At 41.9% G+C, this 24299-nt stretch overlaps 1 protein-coding gene across 1 annotated transcript in view; it reads right to left on the bottom strand.

Moving 5' to 3' along the window:
- Positions 1 to 24299, bottom strand: part of Rapgef5 (Rap guanine nucleotide exchange factor (GEF) 5) — a 188198-nt gene that overhangs the window by 71891 nt on the left and 92008 nt on the right. Inside the window, exons 8-9 of the mRNA XM_013024051.1 lie at positions 6857 to 6975; positions 6334 to 6422 (exon numbers count right to left, since the gene is read on the bottom strand). Of these exons, the coding sequence (XP_012879505.1) occupies positions 6334 to 6422; positions 6857 to 6975 (208 nt within the window). The remainder of the gene's footprint in view (positions 1 to 6333; positions 6423 to 6856; positions 6976 to 24299) is intronic.

The raw sequence follows: 24299 nt of genomic DNA, 5'->3' as shown, positions 1-24299 counted from the left end.
AGGGGAGGGGAGGGGAGGGGAGGGGAGAGGGAACCTTCTGCCACAGAGTCCAACCCCAGATCACATGACTTTTACCTGTCCTATCTTTTAGTCTCCATTAACCCACCACAGTGCTCTCCCACAGACGTTTCCAGAACAATGATATTTCCATGGGCAGTCCAGCAAGGCTGCTGGTAGACATGCACCCACCAGGCATTTCAAATGCATCTGAAAACCCATATTTCCCACTTAGGCATGGCAAATGAGTTACACTCAAAGGCCACACATGGCTGGTAACTGCTGGTTCGAGTGCCTTGAATGAAGTGGATCTAACACTCCTGACCTGAGAACTCTGAAGCAGACAGACAAGGGCGGGGAAAGGCAGGAGACTGCACTCACGAGAGGTCCCCAGGCTGGTCCAAATCACAGCACAGGAAACAGTGGTGAGGGCTGGGGGCCAGGGAGTTGGTGCTAACCGGGACAGAGTGTCAGTGAGGGAAGATGAGACACAAACACAACATTGAGTATGTGCTTAAGCACTTAATCACCCTTGAAAATGGTGAGGATGGAACTGGGCGTGGTGGCACACAGCTGTAATCCAGCACTTGGGAGACTGAGGCAGAAAGAATGCAAGTTAAAGTGTACTCTGTTCTGCAGTGAGATCTTGTCTCAAAAAACAATTTCAAACATTCGGACGATAAATGCTATGTATGCTTTAGCACAGTGGAAGGTTTTATTAAAGAGAAACGGGAACAGCATGACCCCCAGGAAGGCCATGTGCCGATGGAGCAGGAACTGGGGTGACCGGGCTGCCGGCCACAGATGGCGTCAGCCTCCAGGAGCAGAGGGAAGGCCTGGCACAGGTTCCCCTCGGACCCACTAGAAAAAGGCTCCCCCACTGAGATGGGAAGTTGGGGTGCTGCAAGCCATGGGGCTGGGCACTTGTTAAGACAGCCCTGGGACATGACACCCCATCTCCAGTCTAAGAAGTTGGGCGAGGGGAAGGGCTGCATCCCGATCCCTAACTCCCCTTCCTGCCGCCCTACTCTGCAGCACGCACGGCAACTCCCGGCCTACCTCAACTATTTTTGCACAGAGCTTGTCTCTAATTTCCAGTAAGCATATATTTTAATTCCTCTTCAGCCTCCCATTTTAGAGTTAATTACACACGTCCTCACCATAATCACAGGGAGCAAGGCCAGGTCTCCTTCTGGGGCTCAGAACAGGCCAGCAGCCCTTGCCCAGAGGCCCAGCCTCAGAGACCAGGCCCTTCACCACACCAGCAGCCCCTCCAGGCAGCCTGACCTCCAGGCTTGACCCCAGACAGCTCCAGGCCAGCACCCGGAAAACACCTATACTGGCCGATGCAGGATTCCCGGGTGGGGATGGCACAAACTAAAACAAAGAACCTAGATAGCAGAGCACCAGTGGCTCATGCTGTAATCCCAGCTACTCAGGATGTTGAGATATGAGGATGGAGTCTGAAGCCAGGCCAGGCAAGAAAAGTCTGTGAGACTCTTGCTATCAAGAGACTCTTAACTACCAGAATGCCAGAAATGGAGTTATGGCTCCAGAATTGAAGCCCCAGTACCAACACACCACACCACACACACACACACACACACACACACACACACACACACACACACACACACACACACACACACACACACACACTGCAGCTTGCTTTGGTCCACGCACTTTCCCTGAATTGAAGCCCCAGTACCAACACACACACACACACACACACACACACACACACACACACACACACACACACACCCTTTTGCTGGGCTGTGATGGGTCACACCTATATTCCTAGCTACTCAGGAGGCTGAGATCTGAGGACTAGGTTCAAAACCATACAAAGGAGAGAAATCTGTGAGATTCTTATCTCCAATTAACCAGCAAAAGCCAGCAGTGGAAGTGTGGCTCAAGTAGTGGAGTGCCAGCCTTGAGCCAAAAAGCCACATGTGAGTACCAGACTTTGAGTTCAAGACCCACTACCAGCACATACATATATAAAAATTAAGTTTCCTATAAGTTTGATGTTACGGGGAGAAACTAATGTTATAGAAAATGAGATGCCTGTCCTTGTTTAATCAAGTTCTATCATTGTGATGCTAAGCAATCCACTAAACTGACCACCAAATGAGCTACTCTTATGCTGCATAGCAGACCTTTTACAGAGGCTGGCCTCTGCAGAACAGCAGAGGATGCATGTCCCATGCTCTAACTACTATGTGCTGTTTACAGTAAACCACTGTCACAGGTGCTCTCTGAATGGCCAAGGCGAGCTGCAAACGTGCACAGGATGATAGCCTCATGAAGTTATTTTAAAACGCAGCCATACCTTAAGAAAATTAGGTCAGGTCTAATGAGAACCAGCCAGTGGTTTTACTTATTCCTATTATCCTGTTCTCTCTGCTTGTTTGTTTTTCCTGGAAACCTGTCATCATAAATGCATTCTCTTTAAAATAATGGGTAAGAATTTAGGGAATAAATATAAGGAAATAGAAGATAAACTATTACCTCTTATGTTTTCCTTATGGTAGAGTTATAATAGATGCCAACCCCCCACCCCCAAAATCAATACCAAGAATTTTTTTCCTCCACATAATCCATTAGATATACTTTTCTCCCCTGCTTTGAAACAGAAATAATTATTTTCCACAAAAGCATCTCTAAAGCAAACATACTTTATCCTCTCCAGGGAGAGGAATGGTACAACAGAAGCAGCGCTCCGGGGACCACAGCAGAACACAACTGCCATGGCTCATACTGGCATCTCCATCCCTCCAAATCCTCTACAATGCCTTGGTCTTTCCTACTTGCCTTCCTTCTTCGTAATTCCCAGGCTGGGAATGCCCAGTGATGTCTGCCCTACTTCTGGGAAGATGAAAAATACAGCTACAGAAACTGCTTGATTTTTCTCTAATATTTCAAAATGTTTCAAGTCAGACCTTGTACCTTGAAAGAAAAGGAAAGCTTTGAAAGCAGGTTCAATCACTTTCCACAATGACAAATATCCAATGACTGGATTCTAGTTATTTTCTTCCCATGTGAAAGAATGAACAACTATGGGACAAAAGAAAACAATGTTAACAAACTTGTATTCCTATGAATTTCATTGTTGCTTCCTCTTTGGAAGTCTCATTGCAATTTGGAAGTATTGTTGTGAATTTAATAAACAAAAGGTAAATTATCATAGATCAATAAAAATTTCAATACCGGCTGCAAAGGAAGACCTAAATGTTTGGCTTATTATTGTTCTTTATCAGCATTTTTCTACTTAAAAGTTTAAAATATGCCCATTCACAATTCAGCTATGTATCAATTTCACCTGATAGTTTCTGCCTTATATTACCAAGAAGGGAAAGGTATGCATGTAGGTAATTATAAAATAAGTACAGTGTGTATATGTAGATCAAATCATTTAAATAAATCATCAGTAGGCTGCTTTTAAACATCTCTAAAATTACTTTTGCTTTTAAAACTCAGCTTGGTAGGATTCTGTATGAACTGTTAAATCGTTTCTTTATTCTTTGATGCAAGTAGCAACAAAAATAAATGCTTTGTCACAAAACTCTTGGCTTTTCCATTTTCTATTCCATTCTATTCAGTTCAATTTTTCCACTTACATTTCAATACCAGTGACTAATCATGTCGGCTTGTTCTGTATGAGCGCAGCAGGTCCTCAGTTGGGACCTAAACCTACACCTTTATAACTAAGCCACTTTTGTGGGAAAGACATTCCTCTCTTGCTTGATTGTCTCAGCCTCTGGCAGGTAAAGGAATGTAGGAACGTAAGAACCCAGATAGGCTCACCTCAGCAACCAGGACCATTATTATCTTCCCAGTAGTCCTTCTTCATAGCCCCCAAGGCCACCATATGGCCACACTTGGCCCCATATGGTTCCATCTCACTGAAAGGGGTGCTCGAGAACATAAAACGCTATTGTATACTTTTATTGCAGCCCCTTCTCCTTTACTCCATCTGTCTTCCATATGGTTTATGCAACTCTATTAGGATCTTGCACACCCAGACCTCTGATAATGAGGACCGCCAACCCAACCAAGGAAAAAGACCATCACTGCTGTCAGTGAGGAGCTTCAATTACTATAAATATCAGATTCATTTAGTATTCAAACTAAAACACACTGCCAACCACTTTTCCTTCAACTTGCATACCATTTATTTTATGTTTATAGTTAAACAACATTTTATCAACAAAAACTAATGGTAGTTATTTTTTCCTGTTTGAAGTTCAGAGAACTTGACTTCTGTGCAGGTGTCCCTATGATATGCATATTGATTATTCTCTACACAACTGACTTCTTAATTTTTATATAAAAAAGTTGTTACTTTGTTTTTTTTAAGGTCTCTACAAAACAGTAAAGTTTTACACACATCCTTCCCTTTAAACTCTAAGGAAATGGGGCAGAAATCATCTGAGGCTGATTCCACCTGACCTTTCCTGTCCCATCAAGACTGGGGCTATGAAGATCAAACAACTGACCAGCCCTGTTCCTCTCTGCTTTGTGTGTATTGAACTAATGAGATATATTTGACCCCAGTGTTGGCCTAACTGAAAAGAAAGCAGGAATCAGTGTTATGAGACATTGCTCACATCAGCATTCCCAACAAGACGCAACTCCTAGCATCCGTATTAACAAAGGTGATTTGTCATGTCTAGTGTTAAACAATGAGTCTTAGGGAGCACCTGGGCCATTTTCTCAAAAGTAAAGAGAATAGGCTGGAGCATAGCTAGTGGGAGAAAGCTTGTCTAGCTTTCAGGAGGCCTGGGTTTGACCCAGGCATCACAAGGAAAAGATAAGGAGGAAAAAGTGAAGAAAATTAGAAAGAAATAACATAATTATTAAATAACACCTATGCTTATAACGTTAAGGCACTTAAGCACTCACCCTTTCAAGGTGCATCACCTTTAATTTGTTCTAGTCTTTCCATGACAGGTAAAATGCCTGAACTATAGTTCAGACCTCTTGTGTAAAGTAATTGGGGAAATTATGCCCAGTTCTGTGATGGTCGCATCTGATGGTGAGAGTCACTACAGTTCTCAAATGCGCAAAAAATCCAATGTACCTGAGAACACTTTTACCTTCATTGTAAAGTGTGTGTGTGTGTGTGTGTGTGTGTGTGTGTGTGTACACAAGGAAACTATTGATCTACCTGCCCATTATATGCAAAATAAAGTACTGACTTAGATTTTGAAATCAAATAATAGTGTTAATGTAGAATACATGATTGGATCACATTCATGTATTTCATACATCATTGTTTTTCCTATTGTGCTTTATAATGCAATATAGATCCAGGCATCACTCATGTTCAGACAGAGTTATAAGGATGGGAGGAAACTCTTGATCTCACCTAAGCTGGGATTTCACAATCCCTCCTGTAGTCAGGACCCATTTAGTGTCTCAGCATTGAAACAATCCTTTGATGCAATCAGAATACTGCAAACTGAGCATGCCAGTGGTGCTAGAGTAGCATCAGAAAGGGTGCTTCAGTCAGAGGATTAAGTTGCAAATTTCAAGCTACTGCCCTAGGCCAGTTTATTGGAATAGTTGGTTCAGGCTGGAACAAATTTGAAACTCTGGTTAAGAGAAACTAGTACTCTCCTTTCTGTGATAATGAAAATGATGGGCAAGTCATTTTGTAAATGGACTAGTGTTTCCAAAAGTGCATGGATGAAAAACTAGTTGGTATTTTGCTCTCAAGCTGAATAAAAAGGACAAGAAGTCTGATCAATGAGGCTTACTTGAATTATAATTTCCTGTCTGAAAAGCCGTGAGTGTCCCTTTCCGCACCCTCCCCACCCTCCAGGGCTTGCTCCGAGCAGGCAGTTTGTAAACCACAAAGTTATGGCTAAGCATGCCTTTGCAGAGTAGCTGTACAAGACATTTCAGCAGGGAGGGTGGTTCCTGCCCACCCCACCCCCAGCTCAGCACTTCCTTCCAGCCAGGTAACAGCCTGCCAGCCCCTTCCCCTTTCTAGTGCACAAGGGCTATTGAATGCTGGCCTCTTGCCAATTGCCTTTAGGTGAGCTTTGGTAAAAATTACCGGAGAAACACACACATCTGCCATCGTATCGTTTTCTTTGTACAGCTACTTCCCAGGCAGCTGCTTGGGAACTACATGTGTCCATTTACTGGATTTAAACAAACAGCACGAGGCAAAGGGGAGGCACACAAAGCATATGGTCTTTCAGCCCACCCTGGTTTCCTCGAACAGTAGGAGCCTCACCCAGGATGCTGACAAGAACATGAGCAGCAGGAGTCTGGAAGGAAGACCCCCCCCCCCCCCCCAAACCCCCCCCCCCAGTACCTTACCTGTTTCTTTGTCCTGGACTTCCTCCAGGTGCAAGTCATTCAAAAGGTGCTCCAGGATCTTCTCCGGGGTCCCAGACACTACCACATATCTGTCAGAGAGCAGAGAGTCCACTGAGTCGTCTTCCGTGGAAGACTGCGAGCGGCTGCTCCATTCATCGTCCTCATCCTCCTCATCGATGTATTTGAAATAAGGCACATCGAAGGTAGGCAAGGGCAGCTCTCTGTCCGAGAGTACCGCTGAATCTTTCCTCTCTAGATGAGGGTCAAAGACCCTCAGCCGGGAGCTGCCCATTGTGAGCGGTTCCTGACAAAGGCATCCCCTAAATGCTAAAAGATCTGTGCCATCCCCGTCCTTTCACTGGGAACTGAGTCCATCTGGCTGCTAAGAGCTCTGCAGTCAGCTAGAACGCCAGAGAGGCGGAGAGAAAAGCGAGGGAGGGAGGGCGAAGCAGACAGAGCAAGTGAGAGCCAGGGAAGGGAAGGCAGCAAGGAAGGAGAAAGCAGCTGCAGGGGAGAATCTCACCTCCCTTCGCCCTCGGCACTCCCCGCGGTGGGGGCTGGGCCACAGCCCAGCACTTTCTTCAGCACCAGGACATTCCGGTCTTGCTCTTTAACCTGCACCGTCGTCACTTCATCCTCTGGCTTTAATTGTGGATGGGATTGATGGATGGGAGAAGGAAAAGGGAGAGCAAATTAAAACAGGAGCTAACTAGAGCTGCAGTGGTTAGCTGCTTGACAGCATCGTTTCTTTATAAAGATTCATAAGCATTTGAGAGACTTTAAAGTATTTCAAGTGAAATGGGGATGTGAAGGAAGAGCTGGGGCTTAAAGAGTTTAAAAAAATTGTGTGGACAATTTGAATTTGAAAACACAAGGTTCAAAGTTTCAAAAGGCTTATCATGCTAACTGCATGTGTACTATATTCTTCTTTACCAGGCTAATGTTTCTTTCTTTTCTTCAGACAAGACCTGGCTATGTAACCCAGGCTGGCCTTGAACTCACAAGATTACTACACCTCAGTCTCCTAAGTGCTGGGATTACAGGTATGTACCATCACACTTGGTGGGTAACTTTAAATACTCTATTATGATTGCAAAATCATAAAACATACATCGTTGAAACACCAAAATAATGAGCAGAATCTCATTTTAAAAGGTAGGCAAATAAAACCTACCTACTGGATTATTCAAATCATCCTTCCTCCACCCCCCCCCCCATTTACTCTTCAAATTTGTCATGTGCCTATTTAGTCAGAATATAAGCAAAAATGGGTCTCTAGTTAGAATCTCATCAGATGTCACGGGCCACTATACTGACTTTCTTCACCTCAGTCCCTTTTTAAAAAGGAGAAAAGGCTGGACCATCATTCATTTCTGCACACACAGCTTCCACAGCCCACAGCCAGTGTGGCTCGCTGACCTGGCTCTGTCGCAGAGGACATTCTCTGCTGACCCAGCAGTGTGGACTCAACTCTGAACTGTGAACACTTCCAGTGTTTAGCATGGAGCTCTCTCATGGGCAGCACCCCGAGTGTGAAAGCAGCCCAGTGGAAAGAACTGTAAGGTACACGCAAGAAAATCTACTGCCTGTATTTCTGATCATTTGAACAAAAAGATTAAAGGAAGAAAAGCTGGCAGATTTTACTGTCAAGGTGATGTCGCCTCTGTATTTTCATTTTTAATTTTATTTTATCTTTCAGTAGCTGTACAAAGGGGTTATCTTTCAACAAACCAGTTTCTAAGTACATCTTGATTAGCCATGTCACATCTCTAGAAAGGGGAAGACTACTGATCAAAAATCCTACCTATGATTAGGTACAAATATAAGGAGGAGACCCTGCCCCCACAGATAGATAAAAGTACCATATCCATGTCTTCTAGAGACCCACTGGATGTCAATGTGTTTTATGCACCTATCCTAAAAACAGAAAGACACTTATCTGGCCATAATTGCCAACCAAATCAGTGATTGGAATTGTGATTTCAACTCCAGGTGTCCTGATTTCCATGAAGTCTTCCCAATTTTTCTTAACAACAGATAATATTGGTTATTGCAAACTGCAATATAATCTCAGAATCATTCTTTTTATAATTGTTAGTGGCAAATAATTTTAGTATGTAAAACTGATGCAATGCATTTCAGCAAGGTCAGATTCACGGTGTCTGTGGCAATTAATGCTGGATATTCATTGTTCAACTCCCAGAGGAGGCCCGTGTGACTCCCGGAACATGAATACCAATGTGTAATTGCTATCTTTCATTTCTCTAAAGCGGTTCTTTTGTTATCTGTGTGGCTGAAGTGAAATAAAGTAGCTGAAGAGAAAGGGGTATATTGACCAAATAAAAGTCTGAAGGCTGTGATTCTGAGACACATGAAAGAGACAAATAATTCTATTATTTGAATGGACAAAAATCTTCCCCTGGTTTTCTCTAATGGTAAACCAATACTCATTTTTATGTGGGCTGCTGTCATTCTGAAGTACGTTTTACATCCTATGTGCACGTGATATATGGCATGATTAACTTCTGAGGGCTGCGCACATACATATGGATGGGCAGGGTTCTCTAATGTCTGTGTAAGTGACATGTATTACATGGCTGTGCACGCAGCAGCTGGACTCTCCTGGGCAGGGGAAGGGCTGAATCAGATTGAAGTACTATCAATAGCATCTTATGTCACTGTAATAGGTTCCATTTTGAAAAGCTGCTAAAAAATAAAGAAGAGAAAAGAGCAGAAAAATCAATGACAGAAGGGAGATTTAAGTTCCCAAAAACTGCCATGAAAACATAATATCTTATTGTATTATGTCCAGCTCTGCGGAAAGAAAGCTATTGCAATGCTTCCTAATCCATGCCCTTTTCTACTCTTTTTTTTTCCCTTCAAAGACAAGTGCCATAGTTGAGGTTCTAGGCAAAATTTCTTCTAGTGTCTGTCTGACGAAGAGAAAAAGTATTAAGAGAACTAATGATCAAAAATATCTTCAATCACTAATATTTTATGAAATGTAAGTAAGTCAAGGATTAAAACACTAGATTGACATTCATTTATGCAGCAAATAGTGACAGCTCACTTTGAGTAGAATACATTGCTGAACATCAAGTAGCAAGCACAGTTGAGTAGGACAAGTGGCCCGCTCTTAACTAAGTTAACAGGCTCCATGAACACCTAGGTGTAGTTTTAGGGGAGCCCTAATATACTAAATGCTAAATGCAAGGGATAAAGTAAAAGTAGAACCCACAGAATTTAATAATCAAAACTGAGAACAAGAGATTCCAGATTAGTGGTTATGATAAGCTGCATGAATGTAGTTTCAGAACTGACTGGACATTCGTAGATATTTGTCAGGTAGTTAGAAATAAAATGGTAGGTCTCAAGATAAAGGTCAGGGATGAAGAAAATTTGTAAATTATTGACATTTTAGCAGCAAGTGAGTCTATTAAAGGGGAGCAGGAAAGAGAGGAAACTATGAATATAAGGAAATTAGTGAAGAAAAAAGAAGGGAAGAGAAAAGTAACACAGTCATAGAGATGGTACCTATGGAGACTGTGAAGAACAAACGAAGGTAAGCAAGGCAAGCTGAGGAGAACCAGGAGAGCCAAGGAAAACACTTGACTGCCTGTGAAAATTTCATAGATGGTAAGTGTAAGGGAAAGTGACACTGAGACAGCTTACAGATCAGGAGGTGGTTAGAAGCGAGGCACCAGCTACTGGGGAAGCAGAGGCAGGAGGATTGCAGTTACAGGCCAGCCTGGGTGACACTGAAATCCTGACTCAAGATAAAATCAATGGCAGAGCACTTGCCTATCATACTTGATGCCCAAGGTTCTACCCAGTCCTCTGGGACTCCCCAGAGGGAGGGGGAAAAGGTGCTAGTGCAGGAGATGGGAAGAGCTATCCTGGGAGTTCCATTGTGTAGGGAAGGAGTCACTTGAGGAGGCGAAGCTCCTGCCAGGGAAAGGTAGGAAGGAGGACGTACTAGGAACAACTGACCCAAGGAGAAGGAAGACTGGGAAAAGGAGACGTGCGATAAGAAGAAGCTGTTTGATGATGAAATAGCTGCTAATCTCAGCAAAGTGGAATTTGAGACATCTTTTGGAAGGAGAAGCGGGTGGTCTAAACAGGATATTATTGGAAAAGTAGCAGGGAGTGTAACCAGGGATAAACGAGCTATGAAAAGAGGATTGCAGGTAACTTTGCGAACTGCTGAGGTTAGAAAACACATTTATGCTTTTATGGCTTTCTACTTGAAGTGTGTTGAGCCCTTGAGAGGAAAATAGAGAATGACAGGGCCCAGGCAAGATGAGGGACAGACCAGAAAATCACAGGAAGCCATGAAGTGGGGGGTCCCTGGACTCCCTCTGTACCACTGGGAAGCCGGGAAGGAGCTGATGAACTGTGAAATCTAGGGACTGCAGACCACCTGCTGTGTGGGTTAGGGCACAGGCTTCTGTCAGAGAGGCAAACCCCTGAAACAGCAGTTCTGCCTGACAAAGACTCAGGAAGTGGACAGCAACCCCAAAAGGGACAGGTTTGGGGCTTTGTCCACCAACAGGTTCCAGAGATTCAGCTCCCTTTACTCTGGTAACTTCTTAAGTGAGAAGAGCACTAAGACTATCTTTTGTTAAAGTGTAGGGCCTTTGGTCCTCAGTTACTAGAGCAAAGCTACAAACAAAGGCCAAAGATAGTCTTTTGTTATTCATAATTTTTTCCCTGTAGCAGAGTTTATGTTAATGAAGTAATTAGAGAAAAGTCCCTAAATTATTACACCTTGGGCCTGCCAGTTGCCTGAGGCTGGAGCTCCCAGCCTCAGCTTACACCTGTAAGGTCGGGTTAGTCACCAGTGGCTAAAGACCATCAATGATGCCTACATAAGGATGTGTCCATAAAAACCCACAAAGAATGAGTTCAAGGGGCTTTCAGGAAGGTGAACAACAAAAAGGGTATATCACAGCTCCACAGGGAAGAAAGCTCGTGTTCCCAACCTGGCCCTATCTATCTTTCATCTAGCTATAAATTTGTGTCCTTTAAAACTTTCTTTACAATAACATAACCATCTTTCTCTAAATTCTGTGAGTAAAAAGTATTCAAATCCAAATGGGGGTTATGAAAGCCTCCATGTATAGTCAGTAGGTCAAAAGCACAGGGAGAACAACCTGCAACTTGTGATGCGGTTCTCAAGCTGTGCATCTGATGCTTCTTCCAGGTAGACAGTGTCAAAACCCAGTTGAATTGGAGGACAGAGCTGGGGTTCACGGCAGAAATGACTCCATGCTTGGTGTACAGGGACACTACCCACACCCACCACAGAGATGTTTAAATCTCTGTGTAGGTTACTTAGAAAGAGAATAAGAAACAACAACAACACTGTTTGTGCTCTGTTTTCAGACCCTGACATCTTAGAGCTGGCCTGGCACTCACAGCTAGGCCTTGGGGGTCTGTTGCAAGTGGTTCTGTAGGAAATCAACCCCACACAAGGCCAGAAAACCTTTCTGTGATGAGAGAAGACAAACCAGAGGCACTCAATAATTCCTTCTGAACACAGACAGGATGAATGTCGTCCGGCTCACAAGTACTGAACAGTCCCACTAACAATGGTGATTACGACTTCTTTTTCATCAGTGACAGCTGTGTCTTTGCCCTAGTCTGCCCTCTCTATAAGGAGGACAAGACTTAGGAAATACTCAGAGTTGCCTCATTTCTTGACAGTAATCCAAGCAAAGCCCCACATTCTTAAGCCCTTCCCTGGGTCACCTTAGGCAAAGCCAACCCTTACTTGTCCTTTCTTCTAACACCCTTTTGATCAATGGGAAAATGTAAAATCAACCTAAAGTCAATTTCCTAACTCACAGGTAACTGCAACCCTGTAGTTAGTTAGCCGAGCATTTAACTGTCCTACAGACAATACTCCAAAAGCTAATGATGGTAGCTTTTCATCATAGAGAAAACCCAGTTTGTCCACTGAAAGTGCATTTGTAACAGTTACTTGAAACTATTTTTGCTGCCATAAACGAATTCAAAGTTACAGGGAAAAAAAGCCTGGCATCTGTGCTTCCATTTTTTGACAGTCATTATACTAAGCCATTTTCTCTATAGTCACTTTACAATTACCTTGGATTCCAAATAGGACTAATCTATAACATCTTTATGGTAAAGCCCCTATGGAACCGCAGAGTCTTGTAAAATACATCCCTCATGTAAGAAATTGAAGACAATTACCAATAACCATCAGGCTGCATCCTGGAGCTGCAGAAATTATTTCATGGAAATTAAATTTGTTCCTTTTAAGTGAGGGCAACTTTTCCAGAACCACGGAAAACCAGAACTAAGATAATGACCATACAGGCCAAAGCTGTAACTGGTACTCTTAAAACTAATCTTACCTCTATTTCCTTCCATTAAATCTTCCTATGCTTACACCTAAGGTTCAGGTCTAAACACTTAAGATGACTGAAGATAAACTTAACTACTGTCTTCTCATGGCATCATGTCACAGAATGTTCTTTTTCTGCCATAATTCTTTCCTATCACTATATCTACATTTTGCCTGAGTTTTTCTCACACTGGACACAAGAATTGAGATTCATTAGCTATGCTAAGCTCCAGTAACATTTCTGTGAAAGATGCCGTGCCCCACAGTTCTCCATGGTGTGAGGTCTCAGAGTAGCTGACAAGAAACCCACCTCGCTCACTGGTAGATGGTGAGTACACCTACAGATGTGGTTCCGATTTGACTCAAGGGCAATGACAAGGTTTGAGATGCTACTTTGCCACTGGCATAATGGTAAAGGAGGCAGCAGTTCCAGAGTTAGGGGTAAAAAAGAATTTCTTTGTCCGGGTAACAGAGTTGTACACAGAATATTCCTGTTGGTGATGGCTAGGAATGGGGCTCAAGATGGTGAGGCAGGAGCCAGACAACATAGCTACTAAGCAAAGTGGGGATGGCATCCTGGAGGCAAGGAAAGAGGACTGACCAAGGGACAGACTTCAGGAGAGGAAGGATGGGTTTTGGAAGTTGTGGTTAGGATAAAAGTAGATGACTTGGTACTAGTGGCTCATGCCTGTAATCCAAGTTACTCAGGAGGCTGAGATTTGAATATTGTGGCTTGAAGCCAGCCCAAGCAGGAAGATTGGTGAAACTCTTATCTTCACTTAACCACTAGAAATGCGGGAGCGGAGCTGTGGGTCAAATGGTAGAGCATTAACTTTAAGCAAAAAAAAGCTTAAGGCCCAGGCTTTGGGTTCGAGCCCCAGGAGGGGCCTCACTCTTGGTAGTGCTGATACATAAAACACGAGAAAGAACTCCCAGATTACATACACGTTAGCCCCAAGGTCTGCAGAAGCCAGTTCTAGTCTCTACAGTCTGGAAGGGATGATGAAACAAACAAGGATCTCTGACAACTGGCCAAATACATTTTTCACACCTTTGCCTGTGGGGATATTACTGCATTTGGAACGAGTGTGAAGGTGGGGAAAGAGGAAGCACAAACATAAATGAGTGTTTGCAGCTGAAAGTAGGGTGATGAGAAAGGAGAGTGATTTACTTTTGAAATCCCAGGACCTTCTGAATCAAGCCCATCAGGTGTTGAACAATATCATAGAAAAGGAAGAGTGACCTTGGAGCCATGAGAGAGAGAATCCTCACTCCTCTCCTCTTGTTTGCTCACTAATTTGCATGTTTGGTGTGAATAGCATGTGTTGGCCTTAAGAGAAGCAGAAGGCACAGTCCCTGCCTTCAAGATGGCATCATTCAGGAGAGAAGGGAAAGCAGGAGATTGGACTCAGGTGATGGGTTCTTTGGACATCCTGTCTAGACAGAGGAGATAATGCACAGTAGAGGATTAATGGCAAAAGACTTATCAAAGAAGCTTCCTTAGATGAAGTGATAAATGTGAATTTCCATATGATATGATTTGTTCCTTCTGGGGTTCATATAGACTTTGGGTGAGACTGGAATTTATCTAGAAAAATGAGTTTATGCATAAAAATGCACTGAGTCGGGGTGGTTCACACCTGTAATCTTAAGATGCTCAGGAGGCTAAGATCTGGGGATTAAAGATCAAAGCCAGCTCTGACAGGAAAGTCTGTGATTCTCTTATCTCCAATTAACTACCAAAAAGACAGATGTGGAGGCATGGCACAAAGGGTAGAACACTAGTCTTGAACAAAAAAGCTAAGAGACAGTGCCTAGACCCTGAGTTCAAGCCCTAGTATAGGTATATACATGAAATAATACTACATGCTTGCAGAGAATTATCTTAGTCCGTACTGCCCATCTGTGAACCCTATCAAAAAGGAGCCAGGGTCATGCTGTCCCAGAGGATGCCAGCCGCTGCTTCTGAGGAATACTTGAGAAAAGAATCTTTTCCATTAAATCAAAGCAAGTAGTTGTACTAATATTCACAGTCCTAAACAATCTCTTCATGATCACTTTTTCTTGGTAGTTTTGGTGATATTTGAAAACATATCCACAACCAGAAACTTGGTTCCGGACAATATAAATTGAGACCTGCTAAACTATGAGCATCAATTCTTCTATTAAGCTTTTGAAAATAAATATTTTTATAAATCTGTAGGTGTTTTTATATTCCCCAACTAAGGCTATCTTTCATGTGAGTAAGTGAAAGAAAAAATTACAGTTTTAGTGTAGAAATACCAAGGCAGAGCATGATTGTGGGTGTTAGTCTAAGTCAGTGGAAGAAGGTGCTGGTTCTATTAGGCGTTTAGCACTCATAGGCAAGATGGCAATGTCGTCAAAGATAAATATGAACTGCCCATCTGAAGAAGGGAAGAAAGACCGGGAATAAAGAAAACTTGAAGCTCTTAGCTGTTTTAATAATCCTGATGGGCTTGATTCAGAAGGTGCTGGGATTCTGTGAGTAAACCATCCTCCCTCTTTATTACCACCTTACTTTCAGCTGAGAACACTTACTTATTTCTGTGCTTCTTTCCCCACATTCCCACTCATTCCAAATGCAGTAATATCCCCACAGGAGAAGGTGACCAGTGGCTGGAGATCCTTGCTTCTGCAGACCTTGGGGCTCTGTGTGTGCATATACATGCATGCGTGTGTCTGTATGTGCGTGCGTGCTCCAGTCCTGGGGCACAGACTCAAGGCAGGGGCAGAGTTGCACATATGGCAGGAACTAGGCAGAAGGAGAAGCTATGTGTTGGGACCATTCAACCTGAGGGTCCCTAGCCATGCAGGTTAAGTCTGACATAGGTGCAGCTTCCAGGATACAAGCTGCCTTGGTCTTATGGACTCACGAACTGGGCAGACATTGAACTGTAAAATATAAAATTTATGTTATATAAATTGTACTTCAGAAAGAAAAAGAGGCAGACACGAGTCTGTGGATGTGGGGATGATTGGGATGCACAGGACTTTCAGCCAAGGACCACACTAGAGGTCTGGGAAACATGCCCTGCAAAATCTCATACAGAGTCAGAACATGTAAGACACGGAAGATCAGGAGAATGAATGGCAGTGGATTACTTTCACTCTGTAAGCCACGCTGCCTCTTGGAAGAGAACTCTGGAATTGCCCACAACACTCTACTAATGTAATTTTCCACTTGTGGGCAGGGGGATAAAGAAGCCTGACTGGCTCAGTTTGAAGAAGTAACAGAGGTGGAATGAGCCATCATCTCGCAAATTGAGGTAGAGTGTGACACCAAGGTTATAGAACCAGTGAAGATGATTCTGGGTTGAGAATGAGGGCTAGATTCTACGTACTTTTCAATGCTAAAAATTCTTGCCTCTATTATTTTCTCCTAACTAGAAACAAGGCACTGTGGCTTAGCCATTAGATATCTCTTGCCATCTTGTGCTGTGAAAATCCAGACACAGCAAACCCAACTACTGGTGCCCGCATCTACTCTTTGCATATCCTAAATATGTGGGCACAGCAGAATTGGAATACTCATCTGAAAAAATAAATCTGTTCAAGGCAAGAAGAATTTTGTCTCAGATTAACCTTCATTGAATTTGCTGACAATAATTCACTTTTTTCTCATGGAAAAACATTTTTTAAAGGAAAAAAAGGACAAAAGAACATTGCTGGCATGATAGAACTGATTAAGACAAAGATTAAGTGAGCAAATGTGTGTCAAGATGAGCCATTAAGATTATCAGACCACAACGGAGCTGGCCTAACAAATTCATCTTTGTACAGGTTACACTGGCAGAAGGAGAGTAATTAAATAATGATAATTGGTTCTTTATTTTTTATACCATATGTATTAAAATTAATAACTCCAACGAAACCCTAATGGGAATAACATAATTCATTACCCCTAAATATATAAAATCTAGATAAAGTCTGACAGTCATAGGAGTGAAAGCAAGCATAAACTTGTAGAACTCAGCCAAATGCCCACAGAAAACCAGCAAATATAATTTCATACAGGGCTCTTGGCTCCTTACTACCCATAAGAATTATTAGACCATAAAATGAGTTGTCTAAGAACCCTAAAGCTAGAACAATCCTTGGGATTTGGTGCTATGGCCGACTTCAGCTAGTAGAGCAAGCAGAAGAAATGGGGTAGATTGTAACATTTTGAAACACAAAGTCAATGGCTTTTCATCAAAAGGACTTTTCTATTAGCTTGATGGATCATTTGAAAGGAGAAACAAACCCAGGTAGGATTTTAGAAGAGCTTACTGAAGGCCCTATCTACAGAAGTGTAGGCAGGTTCCTGGAAACTAAGAAAAATTACTGATAATGATAGAAATGAGCTAGTTACCCACGGTGGCTGGGAGAGCAAGCCAAAATCAGAGTGAGTAATGGGTCCTGTAGGGGCTGGAGGCATGATGGACAGAAGGAGCTGCAGCCACTGCCAGACTGTGGGAGGAGGTTGGACATATGGGAAGCAGCTGCCTGGCCCCTCTTCTTTCTGGGGCTGAGTCCTATTCCCAGCTAGATGTCCTAAGTGATGCGGCCTACAGGAGTGGAGACTCATTGCCCACTGGCACAGGGCAGAAGTGAGAATGCAAGAGAGGATGCAAATGGAGACATACTAGTGCCGTGCACCTTCCATGGTTTCCAGAGAAAACATATGACCTGTGTCAATGCGTTAATTTAAAACTAGATCACTGGGGTCATGAAGTCCATCTTCCTGCTGTCAGTAAAACAATTCAGAGATCTCAACTTTGGAGTACAATGTGTCAGCATTTCCCTTTTTAATCCAATTCCTTATCTTAACTCTTTCTTGTCTAAGACCTACATGTGTTTACTATGATTTAATTCCTCTAGCTTGCTTTATACTCTTTATCTTTCTATCTGACTTTTGAAAAAAATAAAATCACATAGGTGCTATTGATTTTTACCATAAAAGCTTAAATTTTAGAAAGTCTCTCCCAGCTGGTCCGCTAGTTCCAGTGTAGAACTTCTTGGTGGACAGCTGGATTAGGGAATAGCGATGGAGGCCAGAAGGTGGGGAAGAAACGGTTCAGCCAGTTCCACTCTGACACTAGCTGCATGGGAACAGGCGCTTGGTTTGTTTATTTCTCCATGTCACTCCATCTCCCAGGACAGTGCCATTAAGTGAATGACTGGCCTCATAAGCAATGAAAAAGTGATTGGGCATCATAAATCAGAATGGTCCACTATCAAGCACAGAGACGCTGGCAGAGGCAATCAGGTAGACTTTCAGACCCAGGAGAACTAAGACCACACTGTAAGACGAAGAAGAAAGAGAAGCTCAAGGGAAGCCAGCAGAATTCAAGATCTAGACCATATGTGGTTAGGAGCCAAGCCTTCAAAGTCAGATGTAGGCAGAATCTGAGTTATGGGCATAGCCCTTAGTGAGAAGAGACAGTTCAATTCTGACTCAGATGTGGTCCCCCTTCCCATCTAGGGGGATGCAGGACTTTCTCTCAGAGAAAAATCTAGGTTTGTAGCTGCAGACAAGATCTCAAACTGTGCTGAGAAGAACAGAGTTTTATTTATTTATTTATTATTAATTTTTTTGTCAGTCATGGGGGCCTGAACTCTGGGCCTGGGTGCTGTCCCTCAGCTCTTCAGCTCAAGGCGAGAGTTCTACCACTTGAGCCACAGCACCAGTTCCAGCCTTTTCTGCTTATGTGGTGCTGAGGAATTAAACCCAGGGCCTCATGCATGCAAGGCAAGCGCTCTACCACTGAGCCACCTTCCCACCCCAAGAAGGGAGTTTTAAAGCATGTCTTATCTAAGACCAAATCTTGACAACCATCCTTCAGCTGTGTTGCTGGGAAAAGAAATACACTCCTCAAACTTCAAGGCATCATTTGACATATATGGCCATTATACCCCTCAGGGATATGTAGGCACTCAAAGAGATAATGTATGCAAAAGGCACATTGTACTCCCATTCTGACTAGCTTTCAACTTCAAGGACTAGGTACATTTAACTTGTTTAACAACCCATATGCCTTACCAAGACCCTTTCCACTAAAGCCCACGCCAGGGGTATACTCTTCGTCTCCCTATTTTATGGGAAATAACCAATTGTTAACAGCATGAAAATTAAGCTCTGATAATATTACTTTCAAAGAACATGAATCCACATTTGCAAAAACAGACCTGTCTTGGAATTTCCCCTTACTAGCTGGCTCATCTTACTGGAGTTGATCTCTTGAAACATCAGTTTTCCTGCCTGACATGAGATATTATCTACTTTAAAGTTCCAGTTGAGTATTTGACATAGAAAACCCCCCTCAATAGAATGATTCAGAAAAACACAAAATATATTGTAATATGCTGTCAAAGTACACTAACACCAAAGCACTGCAAAACTGAGTGTGTTTCAGAGCCTTCTTACAACTTTATTCACATATATGTGTATAAGATAGCAACCAAACTTAAGAAAACACACCCATAAAATATATCATCAGATGCCCTCTTTCAGGGCATCTTACAAAGGTCTGAAGATGCCTCTTCCGGGGTCTGAAACTCAGGTAAATTTACAACTGATTTTTGATCATACTAACAGCTAATTCAGAAACTGAAATTTAAAAAAGCTAGGTTTCATCCCTAAAGAGAACCAGCAGCACTATTCTTTTTTTTCTTTTTTTTAAATTTAATTTAATTTTATTTGTGAACATACTGTACAGAGGAGTTACAATTACATGGGCAGGATAATGTGTACATTTCTTACCAAGCATTGCAGCCTCCTCCTTTGTTTACCCTTCACACCCCTTCCCAGCCTCCCCCCTCCCCCCCCAATCCCAATCCTTCTCCTCTTCCCCCCCCCCCCACTGACGTTGTAAAGCTCGTTTTGGACATGACAACTTGTACTTCTCATTGTTGCAACAGGTCCACCTGTATCCTTAAACAACTGGTCCTCCACAAGTTATACTGACATCAAATATAGTGAAAGCAGGGTTATACTGTGGGGGAGGGACATACAAAGCAACAAAGAGATAATCTTATAAATAGCAGCACTATTCTTCAAACTTAAATAGGTAGAACAGAAAGCACAAAGTAACACACTTTAAAAGCAAACAGTTTTCAAGTCAAAGAACTCTCTATTTCTCTTTCCAAGTATCTTATGCAGGTACACATATGCAGAAGTGTGTGCCTGAGGATCTGCATATATGTGTGGATGTGTGTGGGTGTGCATGAGACATATGTATGTTAGCTTTAGAGAGCAAGTAGTAATGAAACTTGTCTACTATTGAGGAAGTTATGGAATAAAGAATTCCTAGTCACCATAGCAACTGCTAGATCACATGGTATGAGGAGATAGGAGGCATCTTAAGTAAACACTCCTGGTTTTTTGTGTGTATTTTGTACATTCCTGGGTTTTTTGGGAGCGACTTGCCGTTAGTCTCAGCAGTAACCATCTCAGAAATTTCATTTCACAGTTGGAAATAAGACCAGAAAAAAGACAATGTGTCACTGCTGGTATACCAGTAAAGTTACAGAAAGTTGGATTCAAAATATGTTAAGAGATTTTAAAACACAATGTAATATTGCTAGAATGATTTGGAAGGCAAGCAAAACAAACCAAAAGAAAAAAAAACAGGGAATTTAAAGGAAGATAAAAAGTTAAAATAAGGCAAGAATGAATTGGTTGCATGAGAGGTTTTTTTCTTGCAGTCAGGGGCTTGAACTCAGGGCCTCATGCTCTCCCTTAGCTTTTTTTGTTCAAAGCTGGCACTCTATCACTTGAGCCAAACCTCCATTTCCCGCTCTTTGCTGGTTAATTGGAGATAAGAATCTCATGGATTTGTCTGCAAGGGCTGGTTTTGAATTTTTGTCTACAAATCTCAGTCTCCTGATTATCTAGGATTACAGGCATGTTACCAACACTTGGTTTATCTTTTCTTAGTGGAATAGGTAGGGAAAGAAAAGAAGTACAGATTCAAAAGAAATAGATGTATTTAAGTGATAAGACAGAAGAAAACAGTGGAATTTTTTTGGTCCTAATATTACTATGCACTTGAGGTACCAAAGGCCACATCCTTGCATAGAAATCTGCCAGGTACGATCCTTCCTCTAGGACTTGTGACCCATTCATGTGAAAGCTGTGCCTACTCTACAAAGGAAGAGTTCTTTTCAAGGTCTGTCTACATTACTGACCAACTACTCTGCCTTTTCTGCTTTCCTTGTTCAGGTTAATTTTCTAGGACAGAGAGCTTTTCATTTGAAATTTGAAGTCTCCAATGAACTGGACTCCTGGATTTAGTGCAATTCCAGACTGATTGATTGATTGATTGATTTACATATTTGGTTTGAACTTTGGAAATATTTTCTCTCTTCTACAATTACCTTCTGTACCACATCCAATTCTACAAATGTTGACCAAAAACCTATTTCTCAGCACTGGCCATCAAAGTTCAAATCAAACAAGGAGACTAAGCTTCCAGAGCACATTCTTCATGAAAGAGCTTGACATGTAGGAAATATATATGCTTGCATTTTAGAACAGCAGTGCTTTGGAGCTAAGCTATGGGTAATGGTCAGGCAGGGAACCAAGCCAAAAGCAAATAACCAGAATATTTTCTTGGTATTTCCAAGAGTTCAAAGCAATTAAAATCTACAGTTTTTTTTGGGGGGAGGGGATTGGTTTTTTAGTTTGTCAACATTTAGGCATTCCATATCTCTGTCCTCTTCAGGACATTCTGAACTTAGAAAAACAATTCCAAATATTTAACAACTCTACTTAAAATGTGGTTTTAATAACCCAGTAACAGAGACAGTTCTAGTTGGATATGCTAGATCAGCCATCTGTCCCATATCAGCACTATTTCATGAAAAATAAATTTTCAGAAGTTCTATCAACAGGAATATTTTTAGAACATAAAGGAACAGAATGATTCTTGGCAATGACAGATATATTTGATTTTTTAAAAGTTAAAAAAAGAGAGGAAGAAGAACTACCCAAAGCTTTCTGTGTTATCGATCCATACCCATTAAAAATGGCAACATTAATGGGTGCTGGTGGCTTAGATCTGAATCCTAGTTACTACTCAGGAGGCTGAGATCTGAGGATTGCAGTTCGAAGTCAGCCCAGGCAAGAAAATCTATGAGACTGTTATTTCTAATAAACTACTCAGAAAAAGCCAAAGTAGCACTGTGGCTCAAGTGGTCAAGTGCTAGCCTTGAGGAAAAGACTCTCAGGAACAGTGCCCAAGCCCTGAGTTCAAGCCCGAGCCCAGGACTGGCATGCACACAATGAATTGGAGTAGGGATAGGAGGTGGAACAGTGCAGAGTAGGGTGTATGTGTCTTCAAGTTAAGAAAAGACTTTAAAGCTATAAGAAATCTTAGATTTCTAATAACCCAATTTAATTAATGGGAAACCTGAAGCTGATTCATTAAATCTATGCTCATATATTTAATACAGGGTGGGACTTGTTAACATTTCCATTTCTCCAGAATAAAATATTTTTATCATAATAACAAAATAAACTAACCTAAGAAAAACTAGGCCTGTGATATGCAACCAAGAAATCTTATTTTTAGATTACACAAATCACAGCAAGAGTAAAGACCCTAGTTCAAACCCAAAAGAAACTAAAAAAGAAATAATATTGAATATCTGGCCACAGAATGAAGAAGTGTTCTCTAATTTTAAAAATAACTTTTGCAATTAAAATAAAATGAACAATTTCATTCACAAGAAAAATAAACATGAAACAAATGGGGGAAAGCTATATGCAACAAATACGACAACATTTTGTGTTCTTTATGTTTGAAAAAATATTCAAATTAGTGATAAAAATCATAGTGGAAAATAAGAAAGGAGATAAATAGATGAGTTATAGACAAAAGAGAAACTGGTTGATGTCGGTTGTAAATATTCAACTTTGCCAGGAAAGATACATAAATTTGAACAAGACAGCATGTAGTTCCCTTTCTCCTCCTCCCTCCAAATCAACCAGAGAAAAATACTCAATACTAACTACTCAATGAAGATGATTTCATGTGGTGCTGATCTTAAGAAAAAGTTATGATTGAGACGTGGCTCAAGGGGCAGAGTGCTTGCCTACTGAATATGGGGCCCTGGTTTAAAATTTAATACTATAAAAAAAAAAAGACACCATAAGCTTTTAGGAAAAGTTTCTGGGCAAAAACATAAAAGGGATTAACACAGTTCATGCCTGTCAATTATAAATATGCTAGCCATTTATCCTTAAAAAAAGCAAACTTAGAAAAGTTTGTACAGTTGGGGACGACAGATTCCTTATACTAGCAGAATCTGGAAACCGTACTTGCCCAAAAGGAAAGGAGGATGAAGTGCTATAATATCACAAGGAAAATGTCTTAATGCACCTATGGGGGAGAGCCGGGAAGGAGAAGAGTAGGGAGTTATCTCTTTCTTTTTGCTTCCTTGTAGTGATCTACTATTTCTCAATTCTCCACAAAAAGTATTTATTACTTTCTGAATTAGTCATGTTTTTTGGGGGGGTCAGTCATGGGACTTGAACTCAGAGCCTGGGTGCTATCCCTGAGCTCTTTAACTCAAGGCTAACACTCTACCACTTTAAGCCACAGCACCATCTCCAGTTTTCTAATGGTTAGCTGGAGATAAGAGCCTCATGGTGACTTTTCAGCCAGGGGTTGGCTTCGAACTGTGATCCTGAGATTTCAGCCTCCTGAGAAGCTAGGATTACAGGCATGAGTCACTGGTGCCCCGCTTCTTAATTAGTAATTTTAAACAATATTTCTTTTTTTTCAGTACTAGGGTTTTTAACTCAAGAACTCATGCTTGCTAGGCAGGTATCCACTACTGAGCTGTATGTACCTCCAATGTTTTGTGCACTGGTTTCTTGCTCAGGTGCCTGCCTGAACCACAATCTGCCTATTTTTGGCTTCCCATCTTAGGTGGGATGACAGACACATGTCACAATGACCATTTGTTGAGATGAAGTCTCAAGGACTTTCTTCCCAGATTGGCCAAGAACCAATCTCGGCTCCCATTAAGCTTAGGATGACGAGGCATGTGTCTCTGAATCCAGCTATGGGTTAAGATGTAGCTTCAATAACTTTTCTGCTTGAATTGACCTCAAATTATAATCCTCCTGTGCTCAGCCTCCCAAGTCAATAAAATTATAGGCATGAGCTACCAGATGCTAATAAAATAACCTTGAGCAGAAATTCCCATAAAAGTCCTAAAAAGTTTCACAGTACTGTGTTGTTGTTTTGTTGGTGGTGGTAGGTCGTGGGGCTTAAACTCTAGGCCTGGGCACTGTCCCTCAGCTCTTCAGCTCAAGGCTAGCACTCTATTGCTTGAGCCACAGTGCCACTTCTGGTTTTCTGGTGGAAAATTGGAGATAAGAGTCTCAAGGACTTTCCTGCCAAGGCTGGCTTTGAACCACAATCCTCAGATCTCAGCCTCCTGAATAGCTAGGGTTACAGGTGTGAGCCTCATGTGCCTGGCTCAATACCATGTTCTGAACTGTTAAATACCCGTAAGCCTTTTTCTGATGAAGCTCATTTTCAGGAATAAACAGTCATAAAATAGGCTAAGGCCTATACAAAAC

The sequence above is a fragment of the Dipodomys ordii genome, unplaced genomic scaffold (genome assembly GCF_000151885.1).
Source record: "Dipodomys ordii isolate 6190 unplaced genomic scaffold, Dord_2.0 Scaffold72, whole genome shotgun sequence".
In the NCBI taxonomy this organism is placed as follows: Eukaryota; Metazoa; Chordata; class Mammalia; order Rodentia; family Heteromyidae; genus Dipodomys; species Dipodomys ordii.
This window is presented reverse-complemented; position numbering and strand designations above follow the sequence as displayed.